This window comes from Stegodyphus dumicola, chromosome 1 (assembly GCF_044657685.1).
Source record: "Stegodyphus dumicola isolate Sdum_Otavi_A_Nest chromosome 1, ASM4465768v1".
Classification (NCBI taxonomy): domain Eukaryota; kingdom Metazoa; phylum Arthropoda; class Arachnida; order Araneae; family Eresidae; genus Stegodyphus; species Stegodyphus dumicola.
Window position 1 is genome coordinate 287,275,669 of NC_140768.1, and position 13,761 is coordinate 287,289,429.

A 13,761-nucleotide genomic window follows, 5' to 3' on the forward strand; every position below is an offset into this window, starting at 1 on the left:
TATAGCCTAGATCTGTTCCCAGGCCGGAGAAGGACTTTTAAGCCAGATTAGGGGGGTCTGTATTTGGTACTGCCCTTTGCAATAAAAACGGAAAATGCGCAACTAGATATTATAACGAACCACATATAAAATTTCAACGTTCTACAACAAACCGTTTTTGAGATACATGCATTCATACGTACGTAGAGACGTCACGAGAAAATCCATTTCGGATACATTTTTAATCCATTTTACAATCCGTTTTTGGAATAAAGAGTTCGTTTGGAAAGGTCACACAATAAAAATATTGAAAATGGATTCGAGAATGGTCAAAATGGGTATTTACGCTGAAATCTGATACCCGAAATTTTTCGCGATTACAATACTTTCTTTATTTTAAAGTAAAGTAAGTAAAACTGTAAAAATTAGTGTCTACACTAATTTTTACAGTTTTACTTACTTTACTTCTACACAAGTACATTATTTTGAGACATATTTATTTGAATAAATAAATGCGTTAATTACCGTATTTGCCGGCCTATAAGACGCACCCCCTTTTTTATACACATGTTTGAAGGATAAAACTGTATTACTGTATTACATTATAATGAATTCACAGTATTTTAAATATAAAGTAATACAAATACGAAGTAATACTTTCCGCAAATACCCAGTCTATCTGGGAAATAACACCTTTTAACCTTCTGCGTAAAAACCCAGACACTCATTTCCAGAGCTAAATGAAACGTCACTTGAATCCTCATACAGCCAAATCATCCTCTGTACCATCCAGTGCGTTACTAATGCCGCACTTCTTAAATGATTTAACCACTGTCTCTTTTCTCACAGCATCCCATGAAGCTTTGACCCATTCACAAACTTGAGAAATGTTAACTCCGAATAAATTGATAATCGACGTATAAGACGCACCCTGTTTCTCAGACTTATTTTCAAAGGAAAAAAGTGCGTTTTATACGCCGGCAAATATGGTAAATGTTTCTGTAGAACTTTCATACGTATAAAGTTTTATAGTGATAAAATAATTTTGTTGTTATATTAGCCACAACTTCTTTAAACCTACTAAATTCTAAGCGGATTTAGAATAATGAGCTTTTAATCTAGTTTTAAGTAAAACTAAAAAATTACGACAAAAAAGAAAATTTATAAATATAAAAAATTATTCTCGTTAGTGAAAGCAGTTTGCTGCTACTACCAGTTTTTCAAGAAAAGTTGTCCATGGTGTGATGAAATGAAAGGTAGAGATATGCGACACTGTTACAAATATTTCTCCGAACAAAAACTGAAACATGTTATTTAGCAATGCGCAAATCTTTATATTAGTAACTATCCCTTTAAAATTCGCTATTAAAAAAAACTACTCAATTTTATTTTTAAAATATTTTAATTCATTACCCCCATGAGTTGCACGCAGTCTAAAATTAGTTTCGGGAAAAACAAAATTTAATAACTGACAAGAATTTAAAGAACCTACGTGAAGGTAAGTCCGTGACACTGAAAAACATGCCATTCATTTCCGTCCGATTTTTTAATAGGCAAGTGGGTTTATGGAATTAGATATTAATGTTGCGACTTCAAAAAATTGATTCATATTTAATTAACTCTCAGAAAATCTGTTTTATAAATTATTTTCGTCTTTCAGGCTTTCTGAAGAAGATTTAATTAGTTTATATAAACATAACTGAAAGAAGGAATAAAGGTTTCGTTTATTTAATTAATTGGAAAGCACTCGAGAGTTTATCTGCCTAAAGGGATGGCTCGTATACACAATACACAAGGGAAAAACCATGAAAACGCCCAATGCAGCCAGCCTCTTCGCCAGAATTCAAACCTCGGATCGAAATACCAGTATTGAACGTCTTTACTGCTCGGCTGCTGATGAATTCGAAGTAATAAGAATCAACTAATTATTTATAACTGAAACATAACTTCAATATCGCTCTATTAATGAAAACTTTGACTGAAGTTAAGGATGATTATACTCGATATTTTACCTGTGTTCAAGTAATTAATTCATTCATAAATAATCACTTTGAATTATGGGAAGCTAATTCAAATTATTTAAAAATTGCAAAGCGCAAGGAGGCTATCTGGTTAAGAAGATGGATGCCTTCATGAAAGACTTTCTAAGGGGAATTAGCTCGTAATTATATTTATATGCAAGAAACGTCCCAAAACACCCATAGAGATAACCAGTTTGCTGTGATTTGAAGGCTGAATGGTCACTGTTCAGCAATCTTAGTTACTCGCTGCTGATGAACTAGCGAAAAGAGACCGTTATATAGGGCTAACTTTCCAAGAAGATTATTTTTAGGTTCCCATAAAGTTTTGGTTTGATTTATTCAGATTATGACAAAGAGAGCTATCTGCTTAAGGGAACGGTTGCCTTCGTTGAAGACTTTCTAAGGGAAACTGGCTCGTATAGACGTTACACATAGAAAAAATCACGAAAACACCCATGCAGCCAGCCCATTTGCTTAGAATCGGACCCAAGTCAGAACTACCAGTGTTCAGCGACTTTATTATCCCTCCGCCGCTGGTGGGCCGGTTCCCATATTTTTTTTCCTCCGATGGCGGGCACTTGCCTATAACGGCACTGACCACTCCTAAGGCCAGAAGAAGTGGCCATTTTATTGTGAAGGCACCTAATAGGAGGCTACCTTTACCTCCTATGAAGGAACAGACAATATTACATCCATGCCTTCTCCGGGATTCGAACCCGGGGTCGTTGGTACCTTAGTCAGGCTCCCCTGACTAGGGCGGCGTTCAGTCACATAAACCAAACCAAACTAAACCACCAAAGGACAAGCCGGATAAAATCAATGAACACAGAAATTTCGACTTCAGTTCCAATATCGGCTAACGAACCAGCTGCATGGGAGTTTTCATGATTTTCTCCATATGTAAAGTGAAAATAAGCCAATTTTCCTTAAAATACTGCTCGAAGGCATCTCTTCTTTTAGGCAGATAGCCCTTGTGTGCTTTGTCCAATAAGTAATTCAAAATACGCAAGATAATATAAATTACGTATTCTTTTGGGACATGGACGATTAGACTTTTCTAATACACGTCATTAATAAAAAAAATTACGTTTCTTTCTAAAGCGCTACATTTTCTTTCTAAATGAAAAAATAGATCATGTAACGATATGCGGTTAAATTCAATTTGTCTTAACCCTTTGAATACGAATTAAAAAATTACCCCATTTTCTATCCAAGTAAACAAAATATGTCATAAATAAGGTAAATTTAGCATTTGGGATTCTTTTGACAAACGGTTTTCAAGTCAAAGGCTGGGACACATTTGTCCCAGCCATAGTTAATGTTGGAAAAACTATGAAATAGATTTACATCATATGGTATAAGGTAAAGCGTTCTTTACATAACCTAACATTATACTTGGACAACTCAAATTTGTTCTTTCTCTATGCTCATTTGTGCACAAAGAGCATAGCGGAGTCTTGATTTTGTGCCTGTCAGCGAAGTTAATAGCTATGAGCAGTGTTTCTTAACCATTCTAGCGAGTCGCACCCCATTGAATCTGAAAATATATCTCCGCACCCCATTGAAAAATTTGTTTTAATTTTTTTAATCTAGAAAAATACATTTTTTGCGAAACTTATTGTTTATTGAAAAACATTGTACATTTTATATAAATACAAAACAATATTATTTTTATTAATAACTAGTCTGTTGTCGTTTGTTCATTATTATACTGGCGAAGCGAGGTTCCTTTTTCGAAAGACATACGCGTAAGTCATCACTTGCATTTAAGCAATTTCTCGCTTTAGTTTTTATATGCAAAAGCGATGAAAATCCCATTTCGCACAAGTAGGTGGTAGCAAAGGGTAAGAGTAACTGCAGTGCACCGTTCGCCAACTCTGGTTAACGTTGTAACCGTGAACACCAGAATTGCTGCAATTCTAATTGTTCGAATTCCATTTGAACATGTCCACTTGCTCGCATTTCAGTAAGTTGATCTTTCTTCAGATCACTATCGTCCATCAAATTTAAGTCAAATAGAAGTGGATCCAGTATCCATCTCTGAGTTTTGGTAATATTTCCGGTAGAAAAATATCCATTAAATGATTCGCTCAATTGTCTCAAATTTATTACAATGGCGGGTATAATTGTATTCTTTTCATTTTTCGCAATAACAGAATCAAGCAAGGGAAAGTTTGCAAAATTCCCCTTTTCTACTCGACGTATCCAAATTTCTAATTTTGCGATAAATGAAGATAATTTTTCACTAGATATTATTATATTTATACCAAATCCTTGCACTGATAGATTCAATTCATTTAAATGGCTAAATATGTCTGCTAAGTAGGCCAGCCTCAGCAATGCATCATTACTCTCAAAATCTTTTACTAAATAACAGTTTTGTTTGAACACAAGATGCATTGCGGTCGTTGCGTGCCATCTTTTTCGGTTGTGCAGGTAAATCCATAACCGGCATACTTATCGTTCCATTGTCGGTTTTTTTTTTTTTTTTTTTTTTTTTTTTTGACATAGTGGGGTTCACTATAATCGATTTAATTATTTAGAAATTATGTAACACATTATTTAGAACATTATATTATGTTCTTACGTTTGTAATATCAGAATCCTATTCGGCTTGAACGGCCAATTAGGAATGTATTAGTCTCAAGAGGTTTCTGGACAAGTCAGAATACACATATCGCAGACACAGTGGTTGACTGAACTTGACTTAACCTAACAAAGGCGAAGTAGATGCAGATACAAATCTGTGAATCCGTGGATTCCATTGGAGTAGCACATATTGAACTCAGCGCATGTGCAAGCTGGGATAACGTTCTCCCCTTGTATTCCCACAAAGTTTTTTTTTTTTTTTTTTCTTTTCTCCGTCACCTAGCTGCCTGTTCGCGTTCGCTTGTAGCGTTTCATGCCTTTTCGTAGCGTAGTGTGTACGCCATCGGCACCGGCTCTTTTCTGTGTCTTTTGCCGATAAGTGAGCTAGGTGCTACCAATTTTTATAAGCTTCAATATTGAGGACACTATTGCAGATTTCAAATATTGTATTATAAGAAATTTAATAAATGATATTTAATATTTTTATGGCTAGGTAGGGGCTTCTCCCGCAGCCCCAAAAATACATTCCTGCACCCCCGGTTAAGAACCACTGGTTATGAGTATAATAGTATGTTAACCATTAATTTAGAAAGGGTATGAAGAGAAAAAGCTTTCCTCAAATACGGTGTTTTCAAAACATGCATTTCTCGTATCCCGAAATTGTGAGCAGAAAGCTCTTACGAGCAAGCTTAATATGAGATGAGGAAGAGTTAGACAAAGAAATCATAAACGATATGCATATCACTGGCAGGTCAGGCAGACTCCAGGTGGTCTGATCTTGCATCTTCTGCGCTTGACCTATATCCAGAGGCAGGAAACCCAAACAACAACCAATCACTGAACCGGTAGTTTTCTTTTCAAACCGATCCGGCCAATTAATGGCATAACGTGCGAATGGATGATTAGCCAGCTGGTGAAAGAACCTCAGGAAGTCAAAATGATGATGACTTTTTTTTTTTAAATCTTCTGCTTACGAACCGTTGATGAAGGTACTTTCTAGCAGGTGTGGAATGTTTCTCTTTTCCACACATCGCCTAACGAGTCTAAGGAAACGTAACATCAGAGACCGGTATGCGGTTAAAAAAAAGCACAAGAAAAGGCCACAACTTTCCCCGCTAACTGTGAGATTTCCGCAATGTAAAAATGTAGCGGAGGGAAAACATTAAGCTTTAAGAAAGAAGAAAATTAAGAAAGAAAGTTAAGAAAAAAAAAATCAAGGAAAAAGAAACAATCTGAAAACTTCCAATTTACAGTCTCAAAGCATTCTTGACTTCCCGCTTGCATTTTGGTTTCTTTTTTTTTTTTTTTTTTTTTCGGTTACCCTTAAAAAATAACTTACGAAAATATAATAGATGTGGATAGTATATAAGTGGATGTAATATAATAATGTTCTAAGCGAATACTTTCCAAAAAAATGTTTAAATTTTTTTCAATATTTATTACACTGAAAAATTTATCATTTTATCAACTTATTAATTAAACCTCGTACTATGTACTCGTACTTTGGAGTGATTTTATTTTCAACCATCTATTCAAAATCTTTACTTGCGTAACAAACCGAATGTCGAATATCTAGAAAAGAAAAATATTGCAGTATTGCCATGTATGATCTCTATTATTTAATAAATAGTTAGAAATACAACTCCTCTGTCCTTCATAGTTTAATCTTAATGAATGTTTACATTCATTAAGATTAAACTATGAATAGTTTAGCGTAATGACTATGAATAGCAAGTAAATATGAATAGCAAGTATTCCCGCGTTGCTTTCTATCCTGGGAATTACACTTAACTAATGCTCAACAATACAACAAATTGAGAGAGTATGTAAATAGATACAAGACTAAACACATATATAATAAGAAAAACATAATGATATTCATATACTAATTTGAAATGATTTTTAATTAATAAATTTTGTGGGTTCGTTTTACTGTAGTATTTTGTCAATAATGTATACTTAATTTTTTTGCAGAGAAATGGGTCGATCAGTTAATTACTTAGTGCAGCTAATATGTTTTCGAAATCATTAAATATAAAACTATTCGAAATCATTAAATATAAAAATATTTAATTTTTATTGTTATATTCTATTTAAAATACAAGTATGTATTGATCTTTTTATACAAATAATAATTAACTGAAATTTTATGTCATTTACTTTTAAGCATTTGGTCTGAATAAATTAAGCAATCAATTTAAAACTTTTTTCAAACATTTCAATTACGAAGCATTATTAAAATTTAATGAACTAATTGTTTTTACAAATTTTGAATTTTTTTAGAATGAGATAAATAAGGAGCATAATTATGAATAAAACCGTTGTTAGCACAGAAAATGACATAAAACTATGTTTTGAATATTAATATAGAAAATAATAAAACCTGCGATAATTGAATGTTTTTATAATTAATGTCTCTCTCTCTCTCTCTCTCTCTATATATATATATACAAAAGAAAGTCTATGTGTTTGTAATCTCTCTCTCTCTATATATATATATATAAAGAAGAAAATCTTTGTGTAGCTATAATAGTGACTAATAACTCAGTCACTACTATAGCTATCGTTACCAGACATTCTAGAATTCTTTTCTGGGTCCTGGAAAAGGTCGACATCTACTTTTTTTTAAAGAAAAAGTAGCTAAAATCAGAGATATTAATTAAAAACTCGGAAAAATGACAGTTTTCGCCCTCATTTTTCCGAGTGGCAAGTCTCGCAAACTGGAGATTAAAATCTGCTTTCTTTCGAAAGTTGTTGCCACTACTAGCTTTCAAATCCTATAGTTTGTAAATAAAAAATTTCCAAGTTTCACGATGAAATAAAAATAGCATTAAATACATTATTCCCGATTCCAAAAATTATTGGGAAGCCATTTCGACTATTCCGATCTTCGTACGACTTTAATCAGCCGAGATATTAATTAAAAACTTTGAAAGCGCTAATTTTCGCACTTCCGAGTGGCAACACTCTCGAACGTTGGAGATAAAAATGCTTTATTTCAAAAACTGTCGCTACTGCTCGCTTTCAAATCGTAGAGTTTGTTAATTAAAAATGTGTAAGTTTTACAAAATCTATACATATTAAGAAGAATATCTATTTGTGTGTTTGTTTGTTTGTTCGCGTTATTGATTTCTGATCCATTATGATAAATGCTTTGCCCGATTTAATCGACTAAAATTGAATATAGGTGAAATATTGGATGGAACTTGAGCTTTTACGACTATTTGTTTAGAAAGACGAAAATCATTCAAAACTGCGTGCCATTGTTGCTGATATAATGAGATAGAATTAGCTTATTTTTCTATCGAAAGTTTTATGTGGGTTCCATATCGCATCAGAGTGAAAAATGTATGACTATGAATCGTATTTTTTGCATCGTTATTAGAGAAGAATGACAGCGGTATCGTTTTCTCTATTATTGGATGCATTACTCTCAGCCTAACTTAACTGGCATCGGAGGTACTTCCGCTAGTATATAAATATTAATTATTGATGAAATTGTTTAATTATAATAAAACTGAATGTAGTGCAAATATAATTAAATAATCCTCATGATTATGTAATTAAAAAATTAAATATTAAAAAAAATAATTTGAAATTCTGGAGAATGATTGGTGTTAAGTAAATTATGTAATGGTTGGTTGTGTAATATTAAAGAACAGAATATGGTACTGGTTCAGAATTACAGATGTTATATTTTACTTCTGAACGGAGGCCTTTTCGAGAAATCCCTCAAGCGCCCTTAAAAATTGGTTTCCACTGGTTATTTTACCAGTGGTTAAGGCTTCAATAGAAATTACACAAAATTGGAAATTTTTATTAAATTAGAGGGGTATGCATAATATTTATAAATGTTTTACGGAATTGTGCATCTGTAAAATTAGGAACTGAACTGAAAAGATATTATAAAATTTATTAAAAGTTTTATAAAAATAAGAATTAGAATGCTGTACACTTTTTACTACAATTTCTTATAGTGTATTAAAATAAATTGATATGCAAACATCTTTATATTTTATACTCGTATTTGCTACTACGTAGTATTCAGTGAGGGAAAATAAATATGATTAAAATCTAACTTTAATTTGGAATAATCTCTTAATTGTCAATTTTAATTTGTTATTTCCCTTTTATATTATAAAAATAACTCTTTGTAATAAATCTCTTTAAACTCCATTATTTCAAAAGTAATCCATGTTAAATGACTCTCACATAACGCTAATGAGGAAAATATTTTTAAAAACTTCAACCAGTAACTGGTTAAAAAACTGGTTACTGGGCGGCTAACTGAGTGGTTGAAATTTGGAACAAATTACCTTTCCTGTAATTTTTACAAACTGACATGAAACTAAATAATTCTCATTCATTTAGCATAAGTATACTAACTATGAAAATTATTTCAAAACTCCCTAGCATTAATAAATAAAAATGGATATTTAAATTATAGTCTTTCAAAATTGCTTCATTTGATTATATTGATCAAAAGGCTTTTGCATTTAAATAGTAAAACTATTGTTTTCCCACTCTGAGTTTTCACACAGATACTTGCTTTCTCATTAGATAGGGTGACGATAATTGAAGCAAAACTCCTCTTTTTCGAGATCCAAACGTGTTCACTCTTAACGAGAATTTAATTGCTGCTTCTTTGTTCACCTTATGTTACAAACTTTTTTTTAAGCTATGAAGTCTTTTAAAGAACCATGTTTTGCTACTAGTTTCTTTTAACAAATAAACTTTTATTTTATCGGGCTTTGATTAGTATTTACAAACTAGGCAGTACAGAAGTCTGTAAACTCAGGATATTGGAATAAGATGATATTGGCAGGTAGGTTTAATAAATTATTTTATCAACATCTGCGAATCAACATTTAGTAATTAGTTTATTAAAAAAATATTAGTACATTAGTTGATTAAAAATTAGGAAAAACAGCAACTTTGATGCCAGCCAACCAGGGTAGTGGTTAGGGACTCTGACTATCGTGCCGAAGGGTTTGATTTCGAATACTGGAGAAGACATAGATGTTTGTAAATGTATAATGTCTGTGCAGCATGAGGGCACTCTAAATATGCGGCAAGGACGGAACTGAGCAAAGTCGTACATTTACCTGCATGGTGTCCAAGGCTCTTGCCAACAACAAACGCAATCTCGACGCCTAGCTATGATTAGTTTCGTGGACTTCCTCTGATTTTAGACAAGAGAGATTAGTCGCCACAACAGTAGCAACCTGACTTTTGCGCAGATTTAAAAAAAAAAAAAAAAAAAAAAAAAACTCAGTTTGTTTTGAGGTTGGTCAGACACATTTACCCTTACTTCAGGAGCAAAACAAATTCTGTAAAATGGGAGGAGCGATGGCAATAATTATATGGAAAACAAAGGCAGGAGCAAATTTAACACCCCGTCTGTCGTAATAATGAACCATGTAATTCATCATAATAATGAACTATAAAAATTAAGATATTAGAATTCTTAAAGTTTTAGAAAGAACTGGATTGGAATTAATATAGAAGATAATAAAGAAGATATATTTTACATTTAAGATGATATATAAGAAGGTACATTTTGCATACTCATATATTACTGAAGCGTTGTGTAACCAAATGAATTCCAATATTAAGATGTACTTATTGTTAAACGAAATGTGTATGAAGCTTAAAGTAATAAAAGTATTTCTTTTCAGCACAAAATGGTGACAAACTACAAATCTGTCCTCATCCTGCAGTTCCTATCTATTCTTCTGTAAGCTTGTCCTATGAAGATCGGAGGACAGGGACGACGGCCACTTATTCGTGTGATGAAGGATACGAACTATTCGGGTACGTAAAATAATTTTTATTAGAAATTTGTTAATAAAATCTTAAATAGGTACCTCCGTATTATCCCGTCGAGTGTGTGTGATTTATGACAAAGCCTCGAGGGCTATCTGCCTAAGGGGAGGGATGCCTTCGTGGAGGACTGTCTAAGGCAAACTGGCTCGTATACACGTTACACATGGGAAAAACCAGGAAAACGCCCATGCAGCCAGCCCGTTCGCGGGATTCGAACCTCGGACCTAACTACCAGTGTTCAGCGACTTTACCGCTCGGCCGCTGGTGGGCTATCTCGTCGATCCTTAGCTGAAATTTCGGCAACGGTCACTAATCGCCAGCTGTTATTGCGGTCATCCATAATTGGCGCTAAATCGCCCTAGTTGGCCGGTCGACGGGATAATATGCAAGTATTCTAAATATTTCAGTCACATGCACTCACTCAGTTCTGCAGAATTTCTTCCTTTTCAAAACTCTTGTCATCTTAGTCTTATTTTAGAGAATCTGATTTGAAATTTTCAGCAAGTTTACGAGAAATCGAAATAGATAATTAAAATTCTTGTCTTAACAAATTTCATATATTTAAATTTTATTGTTTTCACTTAAATTAAATAAAAAGGCTATTGTTAAGCAATTGCTAACTTTGAGTTTTTCAGAAATGACTTCAAGAAAACAAAATACAAGTAACAGGAAGTTCATAAGGTTCTTATGCAACTTTAAACATTAATAACTATTAATGTGCATATAATAAAAATAAGCATCAACGCATCTAAGCTGCATATAAATTCGTATCTAATTTATTGCAATACAGGTCACACTTATTATCATTCGTAACACATCGTGGAGAAATGTCTCTAACAGCTTGAAACCATTCCTGAATGTTTGTTCAACGATTTCAAGGATTGCTTCTGTGACTTCTGTGACCTAGATTTTCTAAAGAAATGGTTAGATTAGCTAAGGGGTATTTACACAAGATGTATTAAATATAGTTTGATGGGTACTTATATATAATAGTAACCACATCAGTAAAAATCGTCAAAGATTCAGAATACACCAAACTCGTAACCTGGAGCATAACTATGATTCAGACAGCCATGTACATGACGAATATTGAAATAATGTTTCCAACGACGCCATTTGTAAGTGTCGACGGCTTTTATAGAAAATTTATGAGTATTCTTTTGTTTATCAGCACCGGACGAACGGATGGGTGGATGGATGAATTCATTCATTCATTGTGTATCAACACACACATATATGTATATACATACACACATGCATACGTACATACATTTCTGAATCCGGCTCAGATGACAGAAAAATAACCGATACAGATACCCAGTTATGATTATTTTTGCTCTTAAACTCGCTTTTAAAATTTTTGCTTGTAGGATTTTCCTATAATAGAAGAAAGAAAGGTAAAAATTCTGCAGAAATACACTATTTTTCTTCTGCAACAAAATCGCTAAAGGAACAATGTTTCGAATTCTTTTTCAAAGCAATCACGACGAAATCGACATCGCGGACGAAAACGTCGCGGAGAAAACATCGTGGGAGAAAACATCGCAAAGAGAAAACATCGCAATTCTAAAACACCGTGGTATAAAACATCGTCGTCGAAAATAAAGCGGCTCATAAACTTTGCAGTTTAAAAACATCGTCGTCGAAAATACGTGGTAAAAAATAAAGTATCTACAAATCATCGCATGACGATAACATCGCAGACATGCTTTTTTCAGGCTTTAATAACTGTAAATGGATATGCCCATAATGATTTGAGCGCAAGATGTAAAGAAGGATAATTTTTATTTTCACATTTTTTTATTAACTAATAAATTTTTGCTGGAAAAGTAAGAAGGAAACTTAAGCATAGAAAATTAAATGCAACTTAATAAATTATACTTTTTATGAAAAATTATCAGTAAAAACTTTATAAAAAATGATTTATTAATGGTCTTTGTTAGTTAACCATGTTGGTTTAAAATTCTATTAAGTGCTATAAGTTGCATTAATTTTCTATGCTTAAGTTTCCTTCTTATTTTCTCAGCAAAAATTTATTAGTTAATAAAAAAATATGAAAGTAAAAAAATATCTTGCGCTCACAAATCATTATGGGAATATCCATTTACAATAATTAAAGCCTGAAAAAAAGCACGTCTGCGATGTTATCATCATGCGATGATTTGTAGTTACTTTACCACGATATTTTCGACGATGCTGTTTTTAAACTGCAAAAGTTTTTGAACCGCTTTATTTTCGACGAAGATGTTTTGTACCACGATGTTTTAGAACTGCGATGTTTCCTCTTTGCGATGTTTTCTCTCATGATGTTTTCTCCGCGATGTTTTCTCCGCGACGTTTTCGTCCGCGATGTTATCGGCGGACACCGTACATTATTTCTTAAAATTAAAACGCAGGCATAGAAATGCATAAATGATAGATCGATGTTTCTTATTCTATACCAGTAACAAAATATCAAATGAATGATATTTTTCCAAAGTATGAATATAGTATTTATTAAAATACATGCTGCAAGATAGCTGCTGCGGCTGGAGGGGGATTAGCTTTTAGGAAGTTCATTTAGATAACTGAGCTCAGCAGAGCATGAGAATCTATGCATAATACTAGATAATCGAGCTCTGTGCAACAAGATGTGTTGCGTTTACGCTGACCAAAGTTTGATTTGATATTTAAACGCAATATTTTGAAAAATGATAAACTGTTATTTACTACAACGTCAACAAAACGTTCTTAAAATCGGAGCAAATTTAATTTTTGAAATCTTTCAATTTTTTAGTATACTAGTCATAAATAAAATGATTTTTTACTTACTGTACATTTGTGATGGCATTGTTCTTTACTTTTTTTAAATTATTGTTCTAATTTTTTAACATCAGAATTCTGTAACTTTGCTAGAGATGTCAAACTAGCTTCTCTTTACTTTTAGTTCTTTTATGAAAATTTTGTCGAATTATGTTTATTCACAAATTATGTGCTCTTTGGTTGTGGTGTATATGCTAGTTCTTTAAATTTAAAATCCAAAGTCCAAATTTCCAATTACCATGCTTAACTTTCCTATCAGTGCTTTTTACATTTTCCCTTCAAGACATACTTTTCTTCCTAAATCATTTTTCTTTTCCTAACCGCACGAAACACTTAGTGCATAACGCACAATAGTCTTTATAACAAAAACTTTCATTTTCTTATGACTATCGTTCAACTTTAGCACATCTGATCCGCCACCCGGCCCTGGGCTGTGCTGCCCTCATAGTGGTTTCTTCCTTCCGCGGGATGGTATTATCCTGTTCGTTGTCCTACAGGACAGCTTAGGTCAGGAGCCGTCTCGTCGAGTAGAGCTGTACCTTTG

The 13,761-nt window shown here is 33.0% G+C and overlaps 1 protein-coding gene across 1 annotated transcript in view; it reads left to right on the forward strand.

Moving 5' to 3' along the window:
* fw (CUB and Sushi multiple domains furrowed) overlaps positions 1–13,761 on the forward strand; it is a 180,939-nt gene that overhangs the window by 88,138 nt on the left and 79,040 nt on the right. Inside the window, exon 2 of the mRNA XM_085808259.1 lies at positions 10,268–10,403. Coding sequence (XP_085664385.1) covers positions 10,268–10,403 — 136 coding nt within the window. The remainder of the gene's footprint in view (positions 1–10,267; positions 10,404–13,761) is intronic.